General features: G+C 32.9%; 2 protein-coding genes and 1 long non-coding RNA gene across 4 annotated transcripts; 2 read left to right on the top strand and 1 right to left on the bottom strand.

Moving 5' to 3' along the window:
• Nucleotides 1-767: 767 nt before the first annotated feature.
• Nucleotides 768-9767, top strand: LOC111001628. Of its 2 annotated transcripts, none has more exons than XR_002600483.2 (5): nucleotides 768-1091; nucleotides 3410-3718; nucleotides 5606-7574; nucleotides 8098-8963; nucleotides 9289-9767. It is a non-coding gene; the product is annotated as an uncharacterized LOC111001628 (long non-coding RNA). The 2 variants fall into 2 exon arrangements; XR_006750840.1 differs by lacking the exon at nucleotides 768-1091 and adding an exon at nucleotides 1218-1240.
• A 1565-nt stretch (nucleotides 9768-11332) lies between these two features.
• Nucleotides 11333-14475, bottom strand: LOC111001637 (protein TonB). Its single transcript, XM_022271583.2, has 5 exons — nucleotides 14342-14475; nucleotides 13680-13922; nucleotides 13009-13247; nucleotides 12491-12640; nucleotides 11333-11670 (listed from the first exon to the last, which is right to left on the bottom strand). The coding sequence occupies exons 1-5, from the start codon at nucleotides 14349-14351 to the stop codon at nucleotides 11542-11544; spliced, it is 771 nt and encodes a 256-aa protein (XP_022127275.2). The 5' UTR covers nucleotides 14352-14475; the 3' UTR covers nucleotides 11333-11541.
• Nucleotides 14476-15429: 954 nt separating this feature from the next.
• LOC111001630 lies at nucleotides 15430-19046 on the top strand. Its single transcript, XM_022271575.2, has 4 exons — nucleotides 15430-16170; nucleotides 16308-16376; nucleotides 17871-18015; nucleotides 18800-19046. Exons 1-4 carry the CDS (start codon nucleotides 15436-15438, stop codon nucleotides 18958-18960), a joined length of 1110 nt encoding a protein of 369 aa, XP_022127267.2. The 5' UTR covers nucleotides 15430-15435; the 3' UTR covers nucleotides 18961-19046.
• Nucleotides 19047-27930: the final 8884 nt, after the last annotated feature.

Here is a 27930-nt window from a genome sequence, read left to right as displayed (position 1 = left end):
GGATCTCAATTCCAGAACTTATATGCAGCTCGGGGTCCCGTAGATACAAAGAGCCCTCAGTCCGCGCTGAAAACCAAAGGCAGAATTGGAAAATTATAATAATATGTATCAGAAAAAAAATCCCATCATAAGGTTGGAATCCTTGAGATCAATCAACTCATGTGCGAAGCCTTTGTCGAAAGGAACGGGGAATTCGTTTGTTTTCGGCCGGTGTATTTTTTTTAAGTGTAGCCCAGAGGCCAACAAATTCGCTATCAGCATATGGAGACCTAAGTTGGGTTTTTTAACACCTTCGTCGGATGAGCACCTAAACATGGTTCTGCTTAAATTACTCGTATCTAGAACTATTGACAGTTCAATTGTGTTCATTCGTCAATCTGAAGAATACCTAGAGCTAAGCTATATAGGTATATAAAATGTCATCAAATCTCTTAACTTTCTAAACATAGGGAAATTACTTATTAATATTATTATAATTCAAATAAATTATTAATACATATTATTATTATTCAGTAAGGCCCGCAGTTTGCTTTATTCTTGTTTTTAATAGACGTCAAAAACCTAAATGTTTTCCTATTTTGTTTATTGCTCCTCTCTATGTAGTATGTGGATTTATAAAGCTCCCACTTGACTAAAAGATATTTCGGTGAATTTCGTGGAATACTTATATTTTATCTTTTTATCGTTAGCATAATCCCCGTACCCGATAGAATATATAAACAGTACAAATTGACACTTATATAAAAATACGGTCACATATAATAGAGTAGATATTAGTCAAAAGCAATTAGATGTATTTTTTCCAGATGAGGCTTTAATGATAGTATTAATCGAAGAAAAATTGGAGTACTCATTAAAGGTCGTCAGATATGAAAAGCGGGTTTATGTTGAAATTGTATGCGTAATGTTCATTGCCAGCGCAACGATTTTCCAAGCGTTATCTCTTTCTGTCGCATGCTAGATTAGTGAAACAGAATATAAGTGTGACTAAGTCGTTTGTTGTGCGAAGGCGCAAGTGATCGTCACAGTTTTCCCGCAGTTTGACAAGAGTGCAAGAAAATAATTTGTTGTGGATTTTGTGTAATACAAAGGTAAGGTAATTTTTGTATCGCTTTGTAGAAAGTAATGGTCGTCCACTTTTTTTTAAATTACAGAATAAATCGTGATAGTGTATATAAGTGTTATTAAATATAAATAGGCTCACTGGAAATTTGTGGCGGCTGAAGTGTTTCAATAAAATGTGAGGGTCTTAAAATATTTACACCTTTCTATACAAATTAAGTCCCGTAATCCATCAGGCATACATTTAACAATATTAAACTCTATTTCGTTGTTTTTTTATTATTGTCATGCGGTTATTATGCTATATATTAAAAAACAAACTAAAGTTGAAACTTTACATTATTTTTTTATCTTTCAATAATGAATAAGCCCTTGCTCATTTGCCCTATCGTTCATAAAAATACATGAATTTGAAACAATATAAACCTCGCAAGCTGACAAAATGTCGACAGATAAGATAATATCGAGGATAGTTTTATCATTTTTCCCCTCATCGTTAAGGCTTTATTTGTGTCACACAATGATAGGATTTCGATAGGACACTTAAGTTTGTTTAGCAGGATAGCTACGTCGTAGTATCTTTACCAATTGTATAATAGTATAAGTAATTTGAACAATACATGTCCGTGCTTTCGTTTAGTTTCAAATACCGCCACGGAGGGCTTTTTAAGTTGTCGATTTTACGTGTTATGGCGTCAGGTCGTCGACTGATACTTGTCCTTATCATAAGAAGTTTAACAAGAGTCCTTTTACATTATATGATACCTAACAAATATAAATTTGTCATTTTTTACTTATACCTTCCATCAATAAAGTTATATGTATTACTATGTGAATAATATATGATGTAATAATACATATGTGATTTCATGAAAATTATATTCATTGAAATGATATTCGTACAGGTATTGATTTGGTGTAAAGTAATCTGATTATATATGTCCTCGTGGTAATTGTTCTAATCGAAATATTAATGATTTCCAATCATTTAAACCCCTTATCATTTTTAATATCTGTTATGATCTACGGTTTAAACTATTTTGTAATACAATTGATGACGGGCTGAAATTGTGATAACTGCCAGGAAGTAATCACTAATAAAGCCGCCTCTAGCAGAATTTAATTTGAATTCATTTAAATTTCTCATTTAATTCAACGTATATTATGAACAGAAATAAAAAAACAAATTATCGCAATTATATTGTCTAATATTACGAAGAAATAAGCGTGAGTCACGGTTGTAGGAGTTAATCTCTGAACCGAATTTTCATAATTCTGATAATTCAAATACAAAATTTTGAAAATTCTTCAAAAGGCCATATATTTGGAATTTGGGCAAGACTAGACTTTTACGTGGTAGTTGCTGATAAAACGGTCGAACGAAAACATTTCTTACAAACGCTGCTTTAGCAATGACAGCTATTTAATTTAGTTTTAGAACAGATCTGATCAAAAGTATGAAACACAGAAAAAGGCTAGAAATGCAACCTAATAAGCTATAAACTAACCATACCTGACCTAATAAATAGGCTTAAAAGGCGACAAATCCTAAGACTTAATAGACACGGTTGACAGAGAGCAGCAGTCTAGATGGAGATTTTGCTCTGAACTCCTAACAGCTCTCAACACATATGCTCATTGTCTAGCTGACTGATTGCAAAATAAAGACATATATAAAAAAAAAGTTTTAGAACAGTGTTTCACAACGTGGATTCCACACCCAATTTGATTTTTAAGGGTAATTCGAAATTTATTCGAAAAATTAATTTCAGGTTTTCACTAAATGTTTTTGAAAATTTTTTCGCATTTTGTTAACAATTTCCTACTAATTTCTTTCTTAAACTATAATTTCTGTTGTACAATTCAATTTTATATTAACATTTTAAAATGCTAAGGGCACCTTTCATGTGCTGTCCACACGAAAGGTTTCCCACCTTTCTACACTGATTCTACACTAGAGTAAAGTAGAGTTATTCCTACAAAAAAGTCAGCGACAACATAATATGTAAACTGTTATACATAAAACGATAGGAAGACTTGTATATGCCGCGTTCCCAATTTCATTTAAAATCCAGTAGAATGACGTATGTAAAAACAGATATTTACATACCTTTAACCGTTTCGAATTGGTTATCAAGTTATAAAGAATTGATAATGATTCTAGCTAAGTTTTCAATAAAACTAATTCCAACAATAAACACTATCTTATATCAGATACTAACTAAATCAGATAAGCACAAGTATTAGCTTAACGCGAATCTATATTGTATTTCCTATATATTTAGAGGTGTAAATAATATCTATACATGAAACCAGCGATATGTTATCACAAGGTTTATTCTTTTAGTCGAAGGAGAAACGTTCCGCTATGGGGTTGTGTTTTTCGCTCGACTGTGGCGATGATTGCTGCAGCGTAAACCCCTGTTGTTTGGCGTTAACGGCTTGTTGTTGCATCCCTTGTCTATGCCCGAACGCATGTGGACAGGAGCAGCAACAACAACCACCCCAGACGGTGGTTATCCAACAGCCACCTGTGTATATTGAACAGCAACCAGGGTATCCGCCGCCTGGAGGCTACCCTGGCTACCCGCAGCCGCCGCCACAGGGATACCCGGGCTACCCCTCATACAGATGAACGGATTCTCAAATAGTTAAGGTAAGTACACTGTGGACGACCGATTGCACTGCTTTTTGGATTTGCTTTTTATATTTTACTTAACAACTATGTCATATTATCAGTACAGCGTCATCAGCAAAATAGTATTAATAAAAATGGAGCATCTATTTCTGCAAACAAACATTCAGATAGGGGTATTTCATAGGATATAAATAAGTATTATATTATTATATCATGAACTCATTAGCATTACATTTAAGGTAAAGCATACATGTGCAAATTACTGTAGAACTCGTCACGGTTTTTCACCTTGACACCTCCTTTGCTTTACATGGTGTAGCCCTGATAACATCAAGATTCAAGATAGTATTACTTAGTAGCTAATGGAATTTGTAAAATATTTTAAAATCTTTAACAAATTCCATTAGCTACTATACTATCTTGATAACCTAAAACTGTTGTTTATGCACATTTTTTACATGCTTCAAGACACAAATTACTCTTTTCCTATGCAGAATTTTTATTTGTATTTACGGTGAAGGAATGGATAGAGAGGTGATTGGTAGGTCTGTGACCCAAAAAATGACGACGTGCGTTAGTCGCAAACCTGATGGGAAATAAAAAAAACTCAAGGCTTTTAAAATATTATTGTGCCAATGAATTATTTATTTATAGAAAAGAAATATTTCTAAAGGGAATTAATCTTTGTGGTTTAAATTCAAACAATAGAGATAAATATTAATTTATGTTATTTTATGACGCTATACAAAATGAGTAATGTTTCACGTTCAATGACGTATACTAATTGTGAGTTGGTTCGTTCGTATTCACTAAAGGCCGGCAACCCACTCACAACACCTCGGGCATAGATATGGTCTACGGCGGAAACCTAACATCAGATGAGCTTCCTGTTTTAACTCCTGTTTATTAAAAAAAAAATAGAGATTGAGGCAGTTCAAAACACTACAATATCGAAAATCTAGTCTAGAATATAGGTCGATTGAAAATTGAGTTTTTCCGTAACTCCCATAAGATTTACTCAGGTAATAGCTACTTTTAACATGGTGTAATAACTCAAAGAAACACTCACATTTATTTTCCGTAGTCTCGGCTAAAAAGCTTATAAACCCAAATACTGGATTAAAAATAAAATTACATATCTTTAATGTCAATATATCTATTATAAATATCTTGCAATTCATACTAATTTAGATAATCTTATCACCTTGTTCAGTATTCGTCAACGTGATGGTGAACATTGATAGAGGTACATAGGAAAAATCGTGGTTGATACCATAAAATCGACATTTGGTATTTCACTTCTTCTTCAAGTGCCTCTCCATTACTGGAGGTTGGGCGTCAGTTTCCTGAAACGCGTCTCGTCCTGCGCGAGATGTAGCAACTCTCTCAATCATTAACACGATTATTACTAATTATAAAAAATAAAACAAATCAGTGGCGCTACAACCTCTTTAGGACTTGGCCTCAGATTTCTGAATCTGTTTCATGATCATTTTTAAGTCTAATAGGCAAGTATTATCCTCATTATGTCGGTTTCCTCACGATGTTTTCCTTCACCGTTCGAGCAAATGGTAGATGCGCCAAAAGAAAGTCCATTGGTGCACAGCCGGGTATCTAACTTCGAGATTCGCATGCTGAAGCCACTAGGCCAACACTGCTCTTTTTACTTTATTACTTGTTATACTTTTGAAAAAATATTATATTACATATTTTAGTTATAAAAAAATAAAACACTTTTTATCTGACTGACTTAATATCCCATGAATGATCATCTCGTATTTCGACTAGCTCCAAGTCCTTTCACCTTTCTGCAATACAATAAAAAAGTACCAAATAACGATTATTATTTACGACGCAAACCCACCATGTACGGAAGTGTATTTTAGATATATTTATCATTTTCAGGATGGGCTGTAACATATCCTGTCGTCCGTGTTGCTGCTGTTGTATACCATGTCTTTGCTGTGACTGCTGCACCGACCCACCACGTACCAGAGTGGTACATACTACCACTGTTGTTACTGTACCCGTTCAACATACACCACGCCATGAGCCACCTCCCCCCTATAGATAATCTGGAAATCTAAAAACGCAATAAAACAAATATATATGTATATTAAACCATATTTTAAACTTTAGGGGCGCATGGCCTAAAGTGTTCTGAAGTATGCCGTATTGAAAAAAAATACAGATATCCAATTTTCAGACCCTTTGGAAATGTTTAAATTATTATAGGGCTTCTTGTACGCATATGTTTAATAAGAACAAAATAACCTTGAAGCTTTGTCTTGATCTAGTATTATTAATTATGCAATCCGAATTATAAAGGTAACGTTATTTACTTAATATTTAATTTAGAATAGGTAGACTATGACTAACATTATCATTATTTAGAGCCTGTTGCAATTGAGTTTTTCGGGCATTACTATAGTTATTTTTTTTAGGAAAAAAATATCTCCGATATTTAATATTTAATCAGAGTTACTCTTAATATTGATAAAAAGTGACTCTGATTCAACTATCAGCCTAATTTTTTTGGACCTGTTTCAATTTTTTTTTGTTGAGAAAACCCAAGTTTTAGCACTCTTTGTATATCAGGCTCTTAATAACACAGAAAAATGCACGCCAGCAGCGACATGAAACACAACGGCTATGTACTTTAATATATGTTACATTTATATATAATTTAAAAATCTTAATTGCACTTCCCTATTGTTGTTTTTTAAATATCTTATTTTTACACGTTACAATTTTGTTACAGTAGTGTTTATGATTTATTGTAAATAAATGTATTTGGTTATAAGTATTTTATGAATCCTGCTACGTTGTTATCATCATTGTCGTGATAAAGATTAAAGATTTATGGTATTTCGGCTTAAGTTTATTCTGAACAATAACATAAATAAGAAAAACTCTTAAAAGTAGAAATATATCATGCTGCCATTGTACGGTATATTCGGTAGTATTTCCTATAGCTTTTGTAAAGTCAAATCATGTGAAATAACACGTTTATAAAAGAAACTTGCGCAGAGAATGCATTACTTTAGAATATAATGCAACAACAGATTACTTAAGGTGATGAAGAATTCTGATTTACTCAGACTTTTTACAGGAACAATTCCGTCATACATCATGTCGGAGTATTAACAACGCTAACCAACAACGCATAACGCTTGCACTTAATTCCGAGCATCTTGAACCCTTGGAGATAAACCAATTTGCGAAATGATTCTCAGTTTCACGTTCTACTTTGATTTAAGGTCATTTTATTTGAGGAATTTCTAACTAATGTTGTAACTATAGTACCATTTACCACCATAGGCGACGTTTTTCACATTTAGCTATAAGTAAATAAATACTAACAATACTATTAACAAAAATTTAAATGTAAATTAAGGATATTGAAATAAAATGGCTTTATTATTATTTTTTAAATCTAAATTACCAATAAGCATCGAATTCCGAAAAATATTAATTCGTTACTTCGTATGTAAGATAAGTGTTATCGAGAGATAACTTATGTATTTCAGTCGATATCAATTTTTTTGTTATTCAGTACACTGTGACTTCAAAATGGGCTTGTGCATTACAATTGATTGCGGAAATCCTTGCGATGGTTGTTGCAATGGTGGTGACGCCTGTAACCCTTGCTGTCTGGCTTTGACAGGCCTTTGTTGCATACCTTGTTGCTGCCCAAACGCCTGTGGACAAAATAACCAGGATCAACCACCACAGACAATTATTATAAATCAACCGCCAGTTATAATAGATAATCAGCTTCCAGAATACGCGTATCCACCGTACGGACAGCCAGGTTATGACCAACCTGCATACAGATAAATTATAAATATTGGAATATGGATCACGGCTGAAGGTATAGTATTTTTTTCATGACATAGTAATAATAACTTATATATAATAAACGTAGTAGAATAGGCTATGTTTTGATAGCGAGAAAGGTATGGTAAACTTAGATGTATTTTGTGTTGCCACATAGTTATAATCTCGACAAGAATTTACTTTATAGTTTTTAAATGAAACATTGTAATATCATAATTAAAATTGTTATACTGTTCAACCTTTTCGACTTCTGTATGTGTCATGAGTTTTTGGCACGTGACACATGCAATCGATTTTTTGGGTCTAAGACGGGGCGTCTAGGGGGTTTCACCACGATTTTTTCCTTTAATTTACGAGCTAGTGAAAAATGCGCAAATTAATCCTAAGTCCATTGGTGCATAGCCGGTAATCGAACCTACGATTGACTATCATGCATATTGGTTATTAATTGTCCGGGTTTAGCAACCACCTACCCTTTCATCCGATGTCGTTTATGGGGCAACCTGTATATAAATTTATTGTATAATATACATATAAGAACGGAATCTTTTTTTCAGATGGGCTGTTCTGTGTCAATACGTCTTTGTCGCTGCTCCATGCCATTCCATATCTATGCTGCAAATGTCAATATAAAACTAGTCCGAATGTCGTTTTATTATACAACCATTAAGGCTCCTGAGTGCTCAGCCCCTGAAGTTCCTTCTGAGAACTATGACCCACCATACGTTGATGCCTAACGTTTACTCTTACAATAAGGGAATAAATGTTTTCTTTAAATTAATACATACACTCTTGAATTAAAGAATCATTTTTTTAATATCACTTAAATGCATTATTAACCTTACATACAAACATTGTATGGCTTTCGTTGATTTATTTTATCTGTAAAATATTATACAATGAATACTTATTCGGTTTTCAGCACGAAGCCATTGTTTTTCTTTATTTATGATAATTGGCCATTTAATACAAGTAATCGATAACTGTCATAAATAATTATTTGATTTAAATCTATAAGAGTCGTCTCGAGGGTCATAGAGACCTATTGGTTGTATTTCTATAAATTAAAGTGAAGGTAATATATGTAACTAAAGGGTGTATTAACGTGTAAAATTTACTTGTTCACATATTTATGTGATGGTTGTAAATAAAGCTTATTTTTAATTGTAACACATTAAAATAAAGGCAGAGGTTTAATAAAAAATGTCATATTGATTATATAAATTATTTAATTGCCCTACCCGAATTTTGATTTTCAGAAATCACAAAATGACTTCGTATATCTTATCATATAGGTACTCACTGATTGATCGTTTAGTATCTTATCACGAATATTCCTGGAATTGAAGCATTTATTCATACAATATAAAAGCTATATTCAAAGAATCGCGAATTTATTTTAAATCTTTACTCGAACAATTAAGTACGTCTTTTGTGTATATATTTTACTTATTTATTTGTGATATTTAATGTTAATGTCTCTTGACAAGGTGTACCAATCGTTCGACTATTGCGCATTTGGTCTGTTTGTGCTGTCAAACAGAATTACGGGTCGTGTACTCTGCGATTGGACTAGATCAACACATCTAGATTATAATTTCACGTAACATTCCGCATCTTCTTTTGATCACGAGTTCCTGGGAGGGTATTTCTCAAGTTTAAATAGAAATTCAAACGTTTATTCATCGATATTTCCCTGTCATATTCCTATGTGAATTCTACAATAACACTGTGAATTTGTTTTTCAGATTTTCAGTATGGGCTTACTATGTAGCAGTTGTTGTTGTGACAGCGACCCACCTGCAGGAGATGGAGTTTATGTTGCCGACAATAATCCTGGATACAATCCTGGGTACCCACAAGACACAGTTGTTATACAAGATGAGCCCGGGAACTACGGAAGATAACTACAATCTATATGAAGATTGTTTTAAGTGTTCGATTTAAAATAGCCTATTTACATTGTAATAATGAACGCTTGCTTCATTCACTGTTTATATAATAATTAATTATAGCTTTTAAATTTGAGTCTTTATTTATTGTCTATTTTAGGAAACTCATACGTTCTTATACTGTTACTTATTATATTGATGTGCCAACCAATTAGAAATGTTACAAAAGGTCTTAACTAAGGATAAGACTTTATTAAATTATGATAACGGGTTGTGTTTTTGGAACTTTATCAATCTACGTATGCAGCAGTTTGGAGATTAAATATTTTAAACGGTACATGTATTTTTTCATACTTTATAAATTATTACCCTAAGGTATTGATATTTAAAAAAAAATATCTGTGGCGCATCAACATATACAACCATTTTAGATCTGGACCTGTTACTGTATCAAGATCATTTGTCAATCTAAGGCAAGTAGGTCATCAGCCTTCTGTGTCTGATACTCGCTGTCGACTTTTTTGGATCTAAGGCAAGCCGGTTTCCTCACGATGTTTTCCTTCACATTTTGAGCGAATGTTTATGCGCACATAGAATGATAGTCAGCCAGAGACTGATCCAGAGTTCTGACCACTCAAATCTATTTAGGGCCTGTTTCACAATGTCCGGATAAGTTCCAAATAAGCTACTTATTACTTATTGGTAGGATAAATAGTATTTTTGCGTTTCACGACTGTCAGATAGCTTATTAAGTATCTTATTTGGAACTTTTATCTTTCGAATAATTTATGTGTTGCATAGCTATTTGGCACTTTATCCATACATTGTGAAACAGGCCCTTAGTAGGATGCGCCCCTTACTTTTATTTTTTTCAAATTTAATAGTTTGTTAAAAACACTTTTTATTTACATTAGCAAGAGCGCTGCAAGTTTTTTCTGACGAAGTGTGGAGCGCAAGTAACTTTTTACTCTTAAAAAAGTGCTGGAAAAGACCTATTGCCGCTACTGTTGGCTGCTGTCATTAATTGTCAAAAGAAAAATCTTAATATTATCCCCACATTCGGGAACATGTATGAATTATTAAAACTTTGTATTAACTACAACAAACCCTTTTTGGTTTTGGCAGAAATAAAATGGTCAGTGTCGGTGTCAGATTTTAAAAACTGCGCCAAATGGACGCATTCTTCTACAAAGGTTTCTCTTAAATCAGTCGCACATAGTTGTTCTATTTTGGTCTCTTAACTTTGACTTTATTCGAGTTCTTGACAGATTTTTAGTACTGCCGATTCTTAATCTAATTCGGATAATAAAATTTTCCATCTGCTTGTAGATCCAGTTCACAGTTCATTTAGTGTTTTGTTTCTGTTTAGTTGAAAAAGATGCAATTTCAGCGCGCTCGCGCCCCCTAGATCGTCTCGCCCTAGGCTGCAGCCCTATTAGCCTAAGGATTAATCAGGTCCTGTCCACAGCCGAGGTTCGCACCGACGACAATAGGATGAGAGTCGCACGCTAAGCCACTAGGCCAACACTGCTTAGAAAAAGTATTTATATGATCAATAATTTAATCTATTGTACAGGATCATTGTCAAGGCATTTAGGATCTTCATCAAGGCAGTAACTGCCGAACAGGGTACAAATAAATCACTGGTCGTTTTGTTCTATAATATATAATAAAATAACATATTTAAAATGGATATAAATTTTATAATATTAGCAAAAGTTATCAGGAGTGCTCATTCTTATCAAATAGTGGTAAAAGCGCTGAAAATATTTACACAAAGCAACCACGCAATGAGCACCTCCTTCTATATCATGGTTTTAATGTACATTAATCTCATAACTTAGAGTAACTATATAAAGCGGACTTTGAAGACTAATATTATGAAAAAAATATCGTATTCTTAATGCTTTGTACAGTTTACTGAAAGATACATCTTATATTAATGTTATATTTTGCCAAATTGTAAAAAAATTCTAATTTATACTTCCCCACAGTTGTGACCAGACTCATTAGATGCCTAAAAACTTAATGTTAGCTAAAGTACATTCCCCAAATTTCCCCAACCAAGAAACATTTGGCCAAGTAACTTGCCGAGAGTAATAATATCATTTAAAGCGGTACAGCGCGGGCAATGCCTTGAGGTGGCCCTCCACCTACAATACACAAAACTTCATAGTTTTTGTATGATACTTCGGATCCATCAAATGATATATAACAGCAGTTGTGACTGGGGTGAACCTAAAAAAATATATTAGAAATCTATAATTGTTCATAATAGAAGATAACAGTGAATTATAAAGAAGTTTCAGCAATAGAAGACCCAGGCATACACATGTGTTTGAAGAAACTGGCCCTTTTGGATAAATCAGACACTGAATGCAAAATTGGAGAGGCAATAAGAAGCATTATAATAAGAAACGCTTTTTAAGCATTGTAAAAGAAACGCTAGAAGTCTGGCTTCCTACAAATCGGTAATGTTTCTTCTTATTGATCTTCAAATCAAATCAAAATTCATTTATATAATAATTTAGGGCATGCTTATGATTATCAAAAACGTGTACAAAATTCGCGAAATTTAGGTTAGTTCGTGCCTCGGCCAAGTGCCTATGCCAGGTGCCTCTAACCTCCAATGAGTGCCAGAAGTTGAGACATTGTCATTATGTTAAAATCAAGTGCGTTTTGAAATCAAGTTTATCTTATTCTTAAGTCTACGATTATTAGGGGTAGACCCTAAATGGGGTAGTAGGGTAAAACCTCTTGATTGATATTTGAACTAGCACAATCAGTAACACAAACACTATATAACACACAATAACATATTAAAAATTGGAGCAACGCCTTATTATTTGGAATTAAAACAGTGGTTGACATAAATGCCTTTGAGTAGCATTATTTTTAAAGTTTACCAACACAAATGCCTAACTGATGGATGAATAGATGTAATAATTACACTTAACACAGATTCGGTTAGGTCATCAGATTGTTAAAGTTATTTGGTGACCTAATTTTATACACTAGACTGATAATTCAAATCCACAAGCTAAATATGAATAGTTACCTTTCCAGGAGTAAGCGAACCCTTGTGCCTAACTCGTCCAATGTACAATGGCTCGGCATTTTGTGTATTGCCAGCGGGTATAGCACCTGGAGGCACTGCACCATTGCTAGATGGAATCCATCTTACCTTATTCGGATTCGTACACAAAACCTGAAAACAATTGTTTTGAAAGCTTCAACATTAAATATTTAGTTGAATTCTAGTATATAGATAATTTATTTCTTGTGCAAATACAAACAGTGTAAAGTACTTTACAAACTAAGCCATAGAAATGTAGAATTTAATCTGTAAAAACTGATAAACATAACATGATAATGATAATTTTAGATTTAAAGACGAACAAAGTTTCGTTCAGGACGAAACGAAATGTGTATACACCACTTTCCATTTGAGCAACGAAATAAAACGCGTTGTTATAAACAATCTCAGTTTGCACCCATATACTCCTGACAAGAGTCACACAATCCTGACTCTGAAACTTGATTCAATCAAGACTAACTTTCATTTGAAACACTGACCTCAAAGTTATGTACGCGTACTTCCTTTCCCGCATAAGGGATATAAGCAACTTTATGCTTTATCGCTAGCTTTCCAGGGATCAAATTCCCATTGTGATGGGCTCTGATAGTCCACAGAGGGCTGCTATCCCATCCTTCTCTGCCTGTCACGAATACACGGCTGGATAGTGACTCTGCAGCATGAGATGACGTGGGAACCCAGTCCACATCTGAATCACCAAATGGCTTTGGCGGGTCGTCTGGAAATAATGAAATAATAATAAACATAAAACCTTTAAAAAAATATATTAACTTACTTTCTCTATCTAAAACCAAAGTCATATATGAGGCCATAAAAAAACATATTTTATTGAAGACTTTCAAGGCAGTTCTTGTTGCCATAGACCACATTTAATAGTCAGCAAGCAGGAGGTAATAATGATTTTGCGCTGTCTGCATCAAAATTACTTTCAAGATACTTCTTTCATTCATTTTCTAAAGGTCTCTGCCCAGCCGAAGCACATACCTTAGTAACTGCAATAAATCCAGAAAAATCTTTATACGTTTGACTTTTTTATTTTAAGATTTACGTTGTTATTATTTTTTAGTACCCATACTTAAGACATCATCTTATCTCTTTCCATATACTTTGTTAATTAATATACCTACAGGTTTTGTTAAATACTACTTACTTTCAATGACGTTGACTGGATCATCCGGTGGTGGCTGCGGCTGAGGGTGTGGGTATGCTGGTGGGTAGGTATGTGTTGGAGGGTAAGCGTGTGGCGGTGGAGGGTATACCGGCATTGGCATCACCACAGTGGGAGGAAAGACGACACCGGGAGGAGGCGGGTAGCCAGCATATGGTGGGCCCCCATGTCCACCGAATGGAGGACTACCATATGGAGGACCACCGGGACCACCGTATGGAGGGCCTGAAAAAGTTTTTATCATCTTCATGATTCTCTTTGGAAAAATCTCATAACATTTCCTGAACTCCTAACTGTTTAATATCCATCATTATCATTTGCACTTTTAATTCTTAAGTCAATACCTACAATTTTTATTTAAATACTACATACTTTAATAATACTGTTGTTATCTTTATGAGTAATTCGAACGAATCATGCATTTCGAGAAAGCGTTTGGAACATAATTTTCAAAGATATCATAAATAGAAATATTTTTTTTAAACCAGGGATATACCTCGGCTTTCATTTTCCCACTCAATTGTGTAGCAATTTTAAATATAATTTTAATATCTACAGAACCACCACTTATTCTAAATAAATAATAAGAAAACAATATTTTATTTTCAGAAAACAACTTATTTATAAAATTAAAAAAATCTTACCGTATGACATTTTCAAGTATTTATGGATTATCTAAATAATATGAAACTAGTGCACACTTATTCGCTTCTTTGTCCAATTGTTTATTGTACATGTATCAGTTGATAAATAAATTATCACATGCCTTATCTATTGATTAGATATAGCATATAAAATTTCTCCATTTCTACAAATTTTAAGGCACGATTTTGCAAATTTAGATTAGCAAATAAAACTAATTCCCCGAAAAAAAAATACTAATGCGGAATGTGACAGTCTTATCAGTGGAATAATTAATTAATTTCGTTTTAATGACACGGTTCGTTTTTAAAGCTGAGTTTGATTACAGATATAATTTATAAATGTAATAGTGGATTGTCACACGGTTTGTTCCGCATTTTAATGTTTATACGAATTACATACTAATAAAATGATGAAATATAAACAATATAGAATATATAATATGCTGGAATAGCTTTAGTGTTGTTGTTGTCGTTAAAGCAAAAAAATAGTATTATTATTCGCCGATAGATGTCAGGAAGATTCATTTTTTTTTCAGTTTAAATTGGGACTACTCAAACACCACCTTTTTGTTATTTTCTATCATTTATTCCTAGCTAGATCGATTTATCGCCCCCGAAACCCCCCGTATACTAAATTTCATGAAAATCGTTAGAGCCGATCCCGAGACTCCAATTATAACACAAGAATTGCTTGTTTAAAGATATAAGATAAGAATAATAATATTATTTAAATAAACAAAAGTTTAGTATATTTATATGACCGATAAGAGGCAAATGCGGAAGCATAAAACCTTACGGGTGATGGGTGATGAGGCTTCATAATTAAAATAACAAGATATATAATCGAGATGATAGAGTAAATAAAGTACACCTGAAGACTGAATATATTTATTAGTGTAAACTCAACTGAGAGTGTATAACATAACGCTGATATAACAGTATGATGATCATATGTCGCAGCCTTAAATTTTATATGTGTATATGTTTCTGGTTGTTTACAGTTATGAAAACGATAATTTCATTGAATTGATTAAATATTAGACAATCTTCTACAAAATATTTTATTATTTCCCAAACAGTTGGTTAAGTCGAACATGTTCTATCACTATTTTCGATTTTTTAATTACATTTCTACATTTTTTGGACAAAGAAAACCATTTGAAATACGCCCTTCGAGTAGCATAGGGATTCTATCCAAGTTTTGGTCTTTAATTATTGCAGTTTCTATAATATACAGCTCTATTCTTACTATAGATTTTACTGTATCACTTCATATAAAAAAGAACGACGAAACTGGAAACATAAATGAATTTATTGTGTGTTTAATAATATTTCTAACTAATTTGCGAAGAGAAGATCTGAATAAACGTTTGTATGCGGTTATAAATAGTGTCGTATCGGGACTTAAGCTTACAAATAAAAGTGTGAAATTATTAACAATTAAACTATATGTATGGATAACGTGTATTTCGGCTATCTATATAATTGCCATTGTAAAGGAAATTCTCGATTACGACCCTCCATTTATACTTCTCTTAAGAATACCATTGTACCTCACATTACTGCATTTTTATACGCATTTATGCTTAATTCTGTCGCTATTAAAATTAATCAATATTTTTATATGTGATATATTTAGGTTGAATTCAGAAGATAGCTTTTTGGTTGAGGGCTTTTCTGAGCCAAACAATTTGGTTACGTATTTAATTAGTTATGACATCAGATTTATAAAAGTTAAACATAGAAATTTTGACCTGAAACATCTCTGCAAAATGTATGACCATCTTAGTACATGTGTACAATATTTACAAAAAATTCATAGCTTGCAGGTAAGAAGGTACATCTTACATACATTAGCAAAACGTGAAGAAATAAAGATTGCGCATTATATTCTAACAGTTAAAATACAATACATAAAATTTTGAACGCATAACAAAATCATATAATTTTTATTTTGTTGTTACAGATGATATTAACTACGTGGCTCATGTTTTCATCTGCTGTCAGCGCAGTGGCGTTAATAAGTACCGAAAAGGTATAATATAATAATACTTGACATATGTTTATTTATTTATTTATTTACACTTCGTTGCTAAAGAAACACAAATAACACAATATATATAAATTACAAGGGATGCAACGGGCGGCCTTATCGCTAACAAGCGATCTCTTCCAGGCAACCCTAGTAAGAAAAGAAATAAATAAAAGAAAATGATGGGTGCAAAAAGTGCATAACCAAAAGTTATATAAAAAACAAAATAAATTTATATTAATATATAGAACCTTAATCTATTAATAAATATATATATTACAATAACTAACTAAAACTAAAAAATTTTTGGGTTCACATAACTATAGTTTACGCTCTTCCGAAAACTATACCCTTGAAATCCCATCTCATAACTCCTCTTTTCTTGGCGATTCCTTTAAGGTTTCAGCAGTTCGGCTATGGAATTCACTTCCCGTCACTATTCGCTTAGCTCCTTCTCTATCTTCCTTTAAATTTCTGCTTTATAAACATTACCTGTCCATGTCATACCACTAACTACTAACTGACGTAGACCGATCTTCTTCATCTTAGATTGTCATGATTCATGTGCACTGTTTACTTTTTGTTTTGTTTTATGTAACTTGTATCAGTTAAGTTTATTTTTATTTCTTTTTGTTTCTGTTAAGTACGTTTTGTTTTTTTTTTTCCTTTTTTATTTTTGCACTTCTTGCCTACCTTATCTAATATACTCATAGTGGTTTTTTTTCCTTTACTAACAGTGGTTGTCTGGAAGAAATCGCTCTAAAGCGATAAGGCCGCCAGTTGCTTGTCATTAAATTATGTTTAATATTTTCCTTTTATGTAATGCAACAAAGTGTTAATAAATAAATAAATAAAAAGCTAATCTTACAAATTCAAGAATAGCAAATAGAGAATTACATTTACAAAACGAACAGGAGATACAAGAATTACACAGTTCACGATTGATCAGGATATGATAAGGTTATATGTTTAGTTCGTTTCTGTTATATAATCTATTCTCATATATTGTCTGTATCCATTATCGTCTTTTTATTGTCTTCTCTTTTTTATAATCTTATTTAAAAGGATAAAAGCAAAAGCAGAAACCGCAACAAGTATGTGTGGTGCCATGATGTCTTATTTGCTAAATGAACGAACGAGCATAATGGTTCGGGCGTGCGCGCGGTCACCTCGCGATTAGTTTCCTCGCGAGGCTGCTCGCTCTGTGTTGACCCACCTATTGACAATATAAACAAGCAACTTTTGTACCCTTAGAGATGCAAGCAAAATCAATCAAAGATCACTAAATATTTTGCATGAAAAAACTTAAACAGCGTCCAGCTTCATTGGAACTAAAAGGACGGTTGGAAACGGTTGGAACGAATAGAATTGGTTTTTCTATACATATAAATTTAACGATTGACTTGACAAAAATATCATACTGTCGAAGGCTCAGCCATGCAAAATGCAAAAATTATAGAATAAGTCACAAGTGTAAAATGATATTTTTCTCTATAGACAGATACGCCATTGTTAAAAGCTGTAAATGGTCTCCTGCCATTCTTCTGGTTCGGCATTGGATGCTTTATTGATGACCAAATACGGCAAGAGGTGGAAAGGACTGATCTTATTATAATAAAGCTTCTTATTGAGTTTCGCTGCGGTAAGTAATTATTATAAAAAAAAATGTCTTATCATTATAAATCTCTCTCTCGTTAGTCGGCAGCTCATGTCTGAGCGTCGTGGGCAGCAACGAAGCATCCAGAGCGAACTATCAATGCGTCCATCGGTTTCTGTCCAGCGCTTCCCTCACTGTATAGCTCTGAAGACGATAGGTCTTTCACTTGATCGTTCCATCTGGTTGGTGAACGGCCGAGTGTTCTTTTGCCTTCTGTGTTACCAACCACGATCAGTTTCTACAAGTTCTCATCGCCTTTGCGCGATGTATGGCCGAAATACGATGTATTCGCTGTAGCGAGTTCGTATGCGAATCATTATAAATCAATATAGATTTATGAAAATCTAAAATGTTATAACACAAGTGAGTAAATTTAGAGATTACTTCTCAATAAACATTGATCTAAAGAGATATCTTGAAACTGATCTTTATCGAAGTGGTAAAACCCGAAAACTATATGCATAAATGTCACATATGATCTAGATTAATCTCGGATAGGTAGTCTTTAAGATAAATGTTCTTGAATCAGCAATGAATTGCGTCAAACATAAAATCGTCTCAAAAAACGAGATGATTTCAGAGGTTCAGATAATTTAACATAGCTTATCAAACACTAAAGTGATCTTACTAAATTAGTTATAGAAATTTGTTTCTTGCTTTATAAACAGATATACAAATTATAATTATGGAAGTGTGCTTAAATTCTTTCACAGATAAGATGATAAGCCCGTGTAAATCCGTAAAAAATGTCTAAATAAAATTTTTTTAGAACCTGCTACAAAAGAAGTTTTGGGCGTCTTTAAGCAAGCTATCAGTACAAATAGCCTACAATTCAAAGCGGGAAACATGTATAAATTGAATTATGCTGCTATGTTGGGTACCCTAGTCAGTGTTATTACATATAGTATAATAGTAATTCAATTGTTCTAGAGACTCTATGTTCTCAATAATCAAGTAAGTAAGCACAAATACATGAAGTAAATTTCACAAATTATATGAAAAGTTAAGTTGTTGCCAAAAACGGTAATAATTGTATTCTCTCAAGACTAAATTTTAATATATCAAGATTTTAATATATCAAATTATAATATATCAAGCATACATACTCGTGTGATTACTACTGTATTCCGGTATTTAATTCTATTTTACTACGTGACCTTAACTAGCAATGTTGCTCAAGTAACTTCAGCAAGATAGTCGCAATGTCATCGCTAAGGTTGAATGTTAAGGCCCGGTTGTCGAATATCGAAATCAGCATGCCTTAGACCCATAGTCGAAGGCGTTATTATTATTAGGCAGAAGGCTAAACACATTTCTTATAAAAATAATATATAAGGAAACAGATACAGAAATAACACATGTAACATAATATAATCACTCAATGTGTCAATATGATTGATTTGATTTTAGAAACATTATTCATTATAATATGCCTTCTAGTTAAGATTTTTATATATAATATTATTGTATAATGTGATAATATTTGTGTTTTTAGTGAGTGTTTCACCATACAAAGTTGAGACTAAACTTTAGCCATGTCAAACCTATTGTATTATGAAAACCTGTAAATTGGCTATCTGACATGTCTTGAAATATACTTAAGATCATTAAACTAATTTGGAATTTTGGTTGTACATCAGAATCAGTATCGTTCATAAATTTTAAGCCATGGCAAACTGAACACATGTTTTCACAAAATTTCTGAAGTCCACGACTTCCTCTATGTGTGCTCTTACTAATATTCTTAACCTAGTAATAATAACTTTTAAAAATTGATAAAAAGAAACCTCGATCTTGTGTTACCAGTGTACCTTAATGCTCTCTGCATTGCCGCGCTTGATGTAATGTATATATATATATATACTTTTATACTTATATTGTAAATAAACAGGCGTTAATTATGTGTGTGAGTGAAGACACTTATAGTGGTTTTAGCAATATAGTTGGTAGTTGTGCAATTCTAAGAAATGGTGTGAAAATAAGAAAATATATTCAACTTAAATAGATTTTTATTTAACCAAAGGTTTAAGCTAGCTTAATCCTAACTTTTATTTATTTTAAATCACTTTAAAAGCTTTTCAATAACATTAATTTAATTAGGTATGGAAGACGAAGAAGATTTTAGTATATAGCTTTTCATATAAAAAATTTACATTTGGATTTGGTTTGTAAAAATCTTTCACATATAACGAAATTAATGTCACATTAGTTAAGCCACCAAGGTTAAATTAATACAAGTCTTTTTTATATTAAATAAGTATAATTCGGTTCGTTCTAAATAGTATGTATTTAGAACTATCTAATCCGCATTTAAAACATAAATCGAATTTAAGTTCCAGTAGCTGAGATCTGACCAAATTAAATGATTATTTATTGAGAGTTTTATGACAGACAGACAGAATACTGGGATGCCCTTAATCCTACTACTGTCTTCAGTTTGGTGGTCTCTGCAAAGCTCTTGGGTAATCTGGCGGTCCGTGAGGCCGTTCATGAGCTGGAGGTTGAAATGGTTTTCTGTCTTTATCCCCAGAGCCGGACATCTGAAAGAAGATTTAAATTCCAGACATCTATAAATTCCACTTATAGTTTCATTCGACTCATCCCTAGAGTCGTAGGTTCGATCCTCGGCTGTGCAGCAATTGACTTGCTGTCTAAATGCGCATTTATACTCACTCGTACGGTAAAGGAAAACATCGTGAGAAAATCGTCATGTTTTAGACTCAAAAAAGTCGACTTATCGACATGTCAAGCATTGAAGGTTAACCGTGAAGGAGAAATGATAACGGAACACACACAGAAACCTGAAACCCAGACCAATAAGGTTCTAGCTTCATTGGTATAAATTTTAGAAATCTACCCAGTCATCTGCAGTATTGTTGTCTTGATGATTTGACAAAGTATCAATACTAGCTATTAAATCCCAGGATCCTATACTTAAAAACACAGGCACTTTAACAAATTTGATTAAGGCTGACTACACAAAACATCCCACGATTACGCAATAAATAAAATATTTTTCCTTTGCTAACTATATAAGAGAGTTTATTAAACTAACTATTAATGTTCCTTGCAACGTAATAAAAAAAATGTTATATGTTCCAATTTAACATTTCACTTTTGAAACTTCGATCCTGTATTACTCATGTATTTTGACTGATACTATGTGCCTGTGATGTATATATATGAGCAGAAGTTATAGAATATGCAAAAATACTAATTTTATTACACGAAATATAGGAATATTAAAGAAATTATAAGTATGTTTATAGTTAATAAACCCGAATGTGCTGTTTTGAGACACTTTGGTTCTTGTACATGCCTGGTGCCTCGAATTAACGTTTATGAATTGAATATTTTAATATTTTGCTAACATAGTTATAAGTATTACTCTACTTATAATATATGGTCTTATTGAATGATTTTTATTTATTTATACTAATCAAAAATCGAAACTACCGTCTTGATTTATATATCTGTATTCCATAAAAAAAGAACACAGTACGTTATAGGTATAACGCTAGCGAATATGTGAATCTTATGGTGCAGTTTCAACCATTACTTACTTTCATATGTGCAGTCCAATGAAATTAGTTTCGTGAATTACTCCGCTTACTCGTTGCTGTCCTCACTGAACACTAACCGAAGTGTTATGACACTAACGTTTTTTAAACAATTCGATAAAAGATTTGCGTTTTTATCTCACACAATTGAAGAAGATAGAAATGGGCTTTTCCAAACTGAAATGTGGAAAAACACATTTTCCAGTTAAATCTGGATTAGTGTGAATTGCATTTATTTACAAATTGATTTAAGTTTTTCTTGTTCTGTCATATTTACAATGACGATCAATGATGATAGTATATGGTTTTATCCTGTGGCTTGCAGCAATTCGTTTGTTCGAGAAAGAGTGACAAAGTAAGTAGTCTACAGGCAAATTTCACAACGTTATTGTCATCCTATTTTAAACCTACTTAAACCGCAAAGACGCTCTATGGCTTTATTCTGTATTTTATCATAACAACACTACTTCCATCGATATTAATATGTTAACAATAAAAACATGGAAATATTAGTAGGTATTATTTTATTATTATTTTAACTATTCTTGTAACTCTTGTTTAAATCCATCGCTTGTCCGATCGATCTGTTTCACTTTCCAACGCATCTAAACATAACATTTGCATATCTACATAATCTAGGTTGTTGGTCAACCCCTAACCGCCTTTAGAACTTTAAATTTTTTTAAATCGTAATAGCGTCGTTACTGTTATAATATGTTTATGTGTATTTTACCAGTAAATTTCGCAGCAATTTCGTATAGACAATTGCTTGCAGGTCAAATAGAATATTGTGACAACAAATTACGCTTATATAAAGCAATGTTTGTTTTAGGTTCCTTTATTAAAATTTATAATCTCAGGGCTAACCCTAAAATTCCCTAGCTGACTCATAGAGCATGCATACGTAATAACTACATGTATTGTTAACTATAATGGAAATAGGTTTTGAGTTAATTTGCAGAGACTGCCCAAATATTTTAACTATATCAGCTTAATAAACATATCAACACATACGGAAGAGCTTGGTCAAGTAACTTGCCATTACTTAAAGATTATATAGTATATGTATGTATATGGAGATTTGAAATAGAATACTACAATATTTGATACATTTATATATCTGGTGGACAAAAGAAAAATTAAATAAATGTTGCTCATGATGAATAGAATATAATTTCAGTGGTATGATAATAACATAAGTATGACATACCCATTTTGGCCATTTCATTTCAGTTGATCAATAATATTGAATTTCACCTTTGAATTAACATAGCATACTTCACAGTTGGTTTCGATAATATTGTCCGACTGTCAAGCGTGACCCTATTGAGGGCAAAAAATAATATGCTAAGGATTTTTTTTTATATTTTACCTAATCCTGTTTTACCTGTCTTAATATTTACCTACTTACTCAACTGACCTAATATAAAAATAACAAATATTTCAATATCACGAACAATATATCAAATTAACTTTCACTACTTTAGTTTATTCTTTAGCATTAGGTACTGCATATTAATTTGTCGTTTAGTAAACCTCTTAAAAAATGTTATCGTTACTTGTGCGTTTTTTTACTGTTTGTGATGGAAATTACTATATTAAATCACTCGCCGTTAAATCACTTTTAGTGTGCAGCAGAACATCGCACTTAACAAAATGGATACATTCACTAACAAATAAAATGTATGTATAGAGTATAGACTCAGATCTTCAGACTCATATTGAAATAGAAAAATGTGCCCGGCCAAAAAGGTTTGTAATCTACGTCTGTAAAAAGACGTTTCCAAATCCCAACGCGGATCATCTTTGAGATTGCTACGTCCACGCTAAAATCCGTTAAATCAATTATAAATAGTGGCACGAGGGCTTCATTATGTAATGCTAATCACAGCCTATCATAGCTTTGCTATTGAGTAAGCCCACAACGAAAGTAATAATAAATCATTGACCGAAAATTTTGTCGCATTTTCAGGTTTCAAGAGTTTTAGATTTGCCGCCAATTCACAAACTAAATGAAAAATGAATGCAATATACTATATTGGGTTACGAAACAGTTCTAAAATTGAAATTCAAAAAAGTTTTCATAAGCAATGTTTCTAACTGGCCAGTTCTAAACATTTTCAGTGTTACCCACGTACACACGCCAGGATAGTTAAATCAGTAGTGAGGGCGCTACTGTCCTAAAAAATAAAACACCATCCCATTAAAAATTATCCTGGTTTGTAAACTAGTTTACTAGGTCAGAAATGAAGCTAGTTTTGTCTACACGAAGCCAGAAGGACTAGCTTGCTAGCTCACTGGAACTGGCTTGCTATCCTAGATTGGAAAACTAGCCTCGAAGCACGAAATGTTTTGTTAAGTGGTTAAAACGACAACCATTTTCTTGTAAGCCAGCTGAACTGTCAATATCTGTTATAAAAGTTCATATTAATATTATGTTTATTTATAGGGAAATTTGACAGCATCATTGGGGCTTTGTAAATCAGAAGATATCATCTCCCCTGTTTTACCCGACGCCAGAAAATTTGTTGTTGCCAAAAATTTCATCAGAATGAAAATTGCGTTTACGAAGTCACACACACGAACCTAAAAAACGATGCTGAAATAACAAATGATAAGCAGAAGGAAAGTGATATAAAAGATACCAAAGAAATAGATTCTAGATAAAATACATTTTTATAATTTAATAACATTATTATTTTACATTTTTTTTACATCATCATTATCTTCCACGGCAACTTCATAGCTTGTCTTTATTGAGACAGCATGTACGCAAATATTTAGTGCATACAACCAACTTTAGAAGCTGCCATATTTATTTATATTTTTTTAATTTTAAAACGGTATATTTTTGAAGATATACCTGTTTTGGTGCGTCTTTTCTATGCTATCTTTTCAATTGTGAATATGGAATCAGGAATAAAATACTTTTTGGGGAAGTTATAAAAGAAACAAGATATTTAGCCACAAATATCATGGCACGTTTATTTTTCTCCACTACATGGCGACTTCTAAAAGAATCGTGACTCGTTATTTTTGCATTCATATAATTTCTTTTTTATAAGGGCCCGACATACCGAGCGCTATCGAATAATTTTACAATGTATACTTTTCATAAAATTAAATAAACTCTGTATTTATTTTGATCTAAATATAAATCACTATGAAATGAAAAATTTATTAAAAATCGCTTTGTTAGTTCGCTAATTATATTGATTGATGATTCTAATAATAATAAAGAGTACATTTAAAAAATCACATTAAAGCATATACATAATGCTGACTACATAATACCCCTTACAGCCTCTTTACATTAATTGTAATGGTATACTCTCAAAGAATCAACGTTAAATAATAATTTGTATAAGAATATGTATAAAATAACATATGTAAACGATAATACCAAAAATGTAACTTCAATATAAAATAATTTAGTCCCGAGAGGCAACGTAAAATATATATGTCAAAGGAACCCTTGCGGTTGCAATTAATATAAAAAATGCTACTTATAAAAGTATAAAATGACTGAACTAGTAATATTCTAAACAGTAGGTACATTTCGGGTATCATCAAAATAAACTCAAATCAAATAGAAACAGAGTACAAGAATAAGAATAAATATGAAAAGAAGGCTGTAAAGGCATAATAACGTGCAATGTAATACACCAGTTAACAAACCTAACTTATGTCATAAAATATAACTAGCCTAAAAATTTTAACAATAAAAGAAAAAAACAGTTGCAGTTAAAAATATTGGTCAATAAAACTCTGTAGAGCTATCGCTAAATGACCGCGAGAAAGCATCATGCCATGATGTTTGTTGTGAATTTTAATAAAGTAGGAATTAAAAGTAGGTATGTAAAACACTCCAAAACTTCAATTTGGCTTAAAGCCGATATAATTTTTATACAACTATAAATAGTACAAAACCAGCGACTTAGAAATAGCTCTCAGTATATAAAAAAACGTTAAAATCCTTAGGCTGTACTCCGTATGATTATAATGTAAGCAACGCAATAAGTTGACAAAGCAGATATTCGCATAAATCTAACGTACTATAGAACTAAATATTTATGTACCTTAGTCATAATGATTACACAAGGCTCACTGTTGCTCAATAAACCGGCACATGGAGGTGAACTGACCCGTTTTTGACAGACCAGCGCTACCTCGAACCGATATAGGTATACATTTATCATCAACGGCTAAGATATGTACGATTTCCTAACAAAATTTTACGATTTACAAAGAAACTGGTTGGTCCAACACCACAACCGCTCCGATATTAACAAAACATAACAAACCTATAAACTGCCAATCCTCCCATTGAGTATTCTCGGTGTAAACTGTGGATCCATATCGACTCAGTCTTTTCTACGGTTGGAAATAATTAGGAAATACAACTAAGAAAACTTTTGACGATTACGTAAATGAAAAATATCTCGATTACACACTAGTTTAGTAACTAACATCGTATTGTATGTAAAATAGTTGGGGCAGCGAAGACGCACACATTCCCGAACCGATAATCGCCTGCAAAAATATCTTTTGTGGGTCGTCGTGAAATTTGTGCATCCCAACTGGTTAGTAGGGCCCTCGTCTTACGATATATATCTCTCCCCTTCGATACACAAGTAAGGGTTGTAAATATAGAGTTACATGTCGTAACGAAGAAGGACCGCTCTCTATACACCGCCTCCCTCCCGACTCGGCCAGGGTGACACCGCAGCGAAGCAATAATAAAAACAACCACGATAAAGACAAGAACATATAACAAAAATATATTACTAAATCTAAGATAGGAGTGCCAGCCTCGCGGAGCGTCGGGGAGCGGACACACGATAATATACATTTATATATACTTTATGTACTAGTTCACTATGTTGGTGTCTCTATTCCATTCACGTAAACTATGGTTTCACAACATCGCTCAGAGATCCCGATGCTGCCGCTAAATATATATTGTAGGTAAATAATATTCTTCATTGGTGATCACTAAGTTGGTAGAGGATAGATTTATACTATCCGAATAATGGAACATCTAGTTTCTCTAAATAATACTGTTCTCAATGGCTTGGTAAAAAACTTAATAAAGACGTTATTTTAGAAAAGACTCGGTAAATTATTTTTGATGTTTATCTCTATTACTTTCACCTGGGCGACTAAATGCATCCGTCCGTAAGTTAGTCTAAAGTACATACATATTATTATTAAGTATTTATTTATAAATGATAAATGAGATATTGGCTTATTTTCTCGTGTTTCAAAATACAGAACTATCAAAATAAAAAAATATTTAGGACTATCAAACAACATTCGCATGTATATATTTATTATTATGTATAACTACGAGGAAATTTCGATCTTTAAATACGAAAGTATACTTCTGACCTAACACTCTACGATTACTTCCAATATTATAGCTTCAGTTCGACCTAGGCTCGTAGAACTACGATTCTACGAAAACTTATTTTTCACAATAAAATTTTGATTCATCAATCCCACGACAATCGAATAAATAAACCCTACGTATATTTACAATTTTGACCTTCACTTGGACACAACACGGAAATAAAACATCGCATCGCCGACCACACTCGCGGAGATACAACATTTTATTTCAGCTCTACCCTGACCGGCGAACTTAACTTAACACTTACGTCTACCGCATGTACATCGAAATGGCACCAATCTATCTTTGATATTACAATGGCAACCCAAAGGAACCCCCGCAGCGGACACTGCACATCGTCTCAAGGAATTGGAAGACTACCGCTATACAACTATTCGTAACCCTATTACGCCGACTGTCCCGAGACGCGGAACGGAAGGATAAGAGATCGAGCATGAACGCGAAACAATGAAACGGAGTCGAGTATATCGCCTAACCGCGCTAACTGCTAGAAGGCACACAAAGAGAAGCTTCGAGAACACAGAACACGGGTTCTAACGCCTCTACAGTGATCGTGAACACCGAAAGTGACTCCTACCAACGAAATACTATTAAAAAATATTGCCAATTTTATGTTGCAACAGGCACTTCTCTGGATTACTCCAATAAACATCATATTAAAAGTTAATTTTGTGAATCCATCTTATTGCCCCTGAGTGCGGGTTCAAACGTTTGTACTCGTAATTATTATCTTCATATGAAATCTGTTCATTAAAGCGTTCCCGCCGAATGCCCATCGGCCTCCAGCGATCAAAATATTCGACCTCTCAGTAACAGTTCTATAAAATTAGTCATTTACAGACATCTAAGTTAAAGCATCGCAATAAGATTTATTCCACTACTCTAACACGAACGATTCGAGCAACAAGTGCACAATTTCCAATACAA

Source organism: Pieris rapae, chromosome 19 (assembly GCF_905147795.1).
Source record: "Pieris rapae chromosome 19, ilPieRapa1.1, whole genome shotgun sequence".
Taxonomy (NCBI): Eukaryota; Metazoa; Arthropoda; class Insecta; order Lepidoptera; family Pieridae; genus Pieris; species Pieris rapae.
The sequence above is the reverse complement of the archived record's forward strand: the minus strand, read 5'-3'. Positions and strand labels throughout refer to the sequence as shown.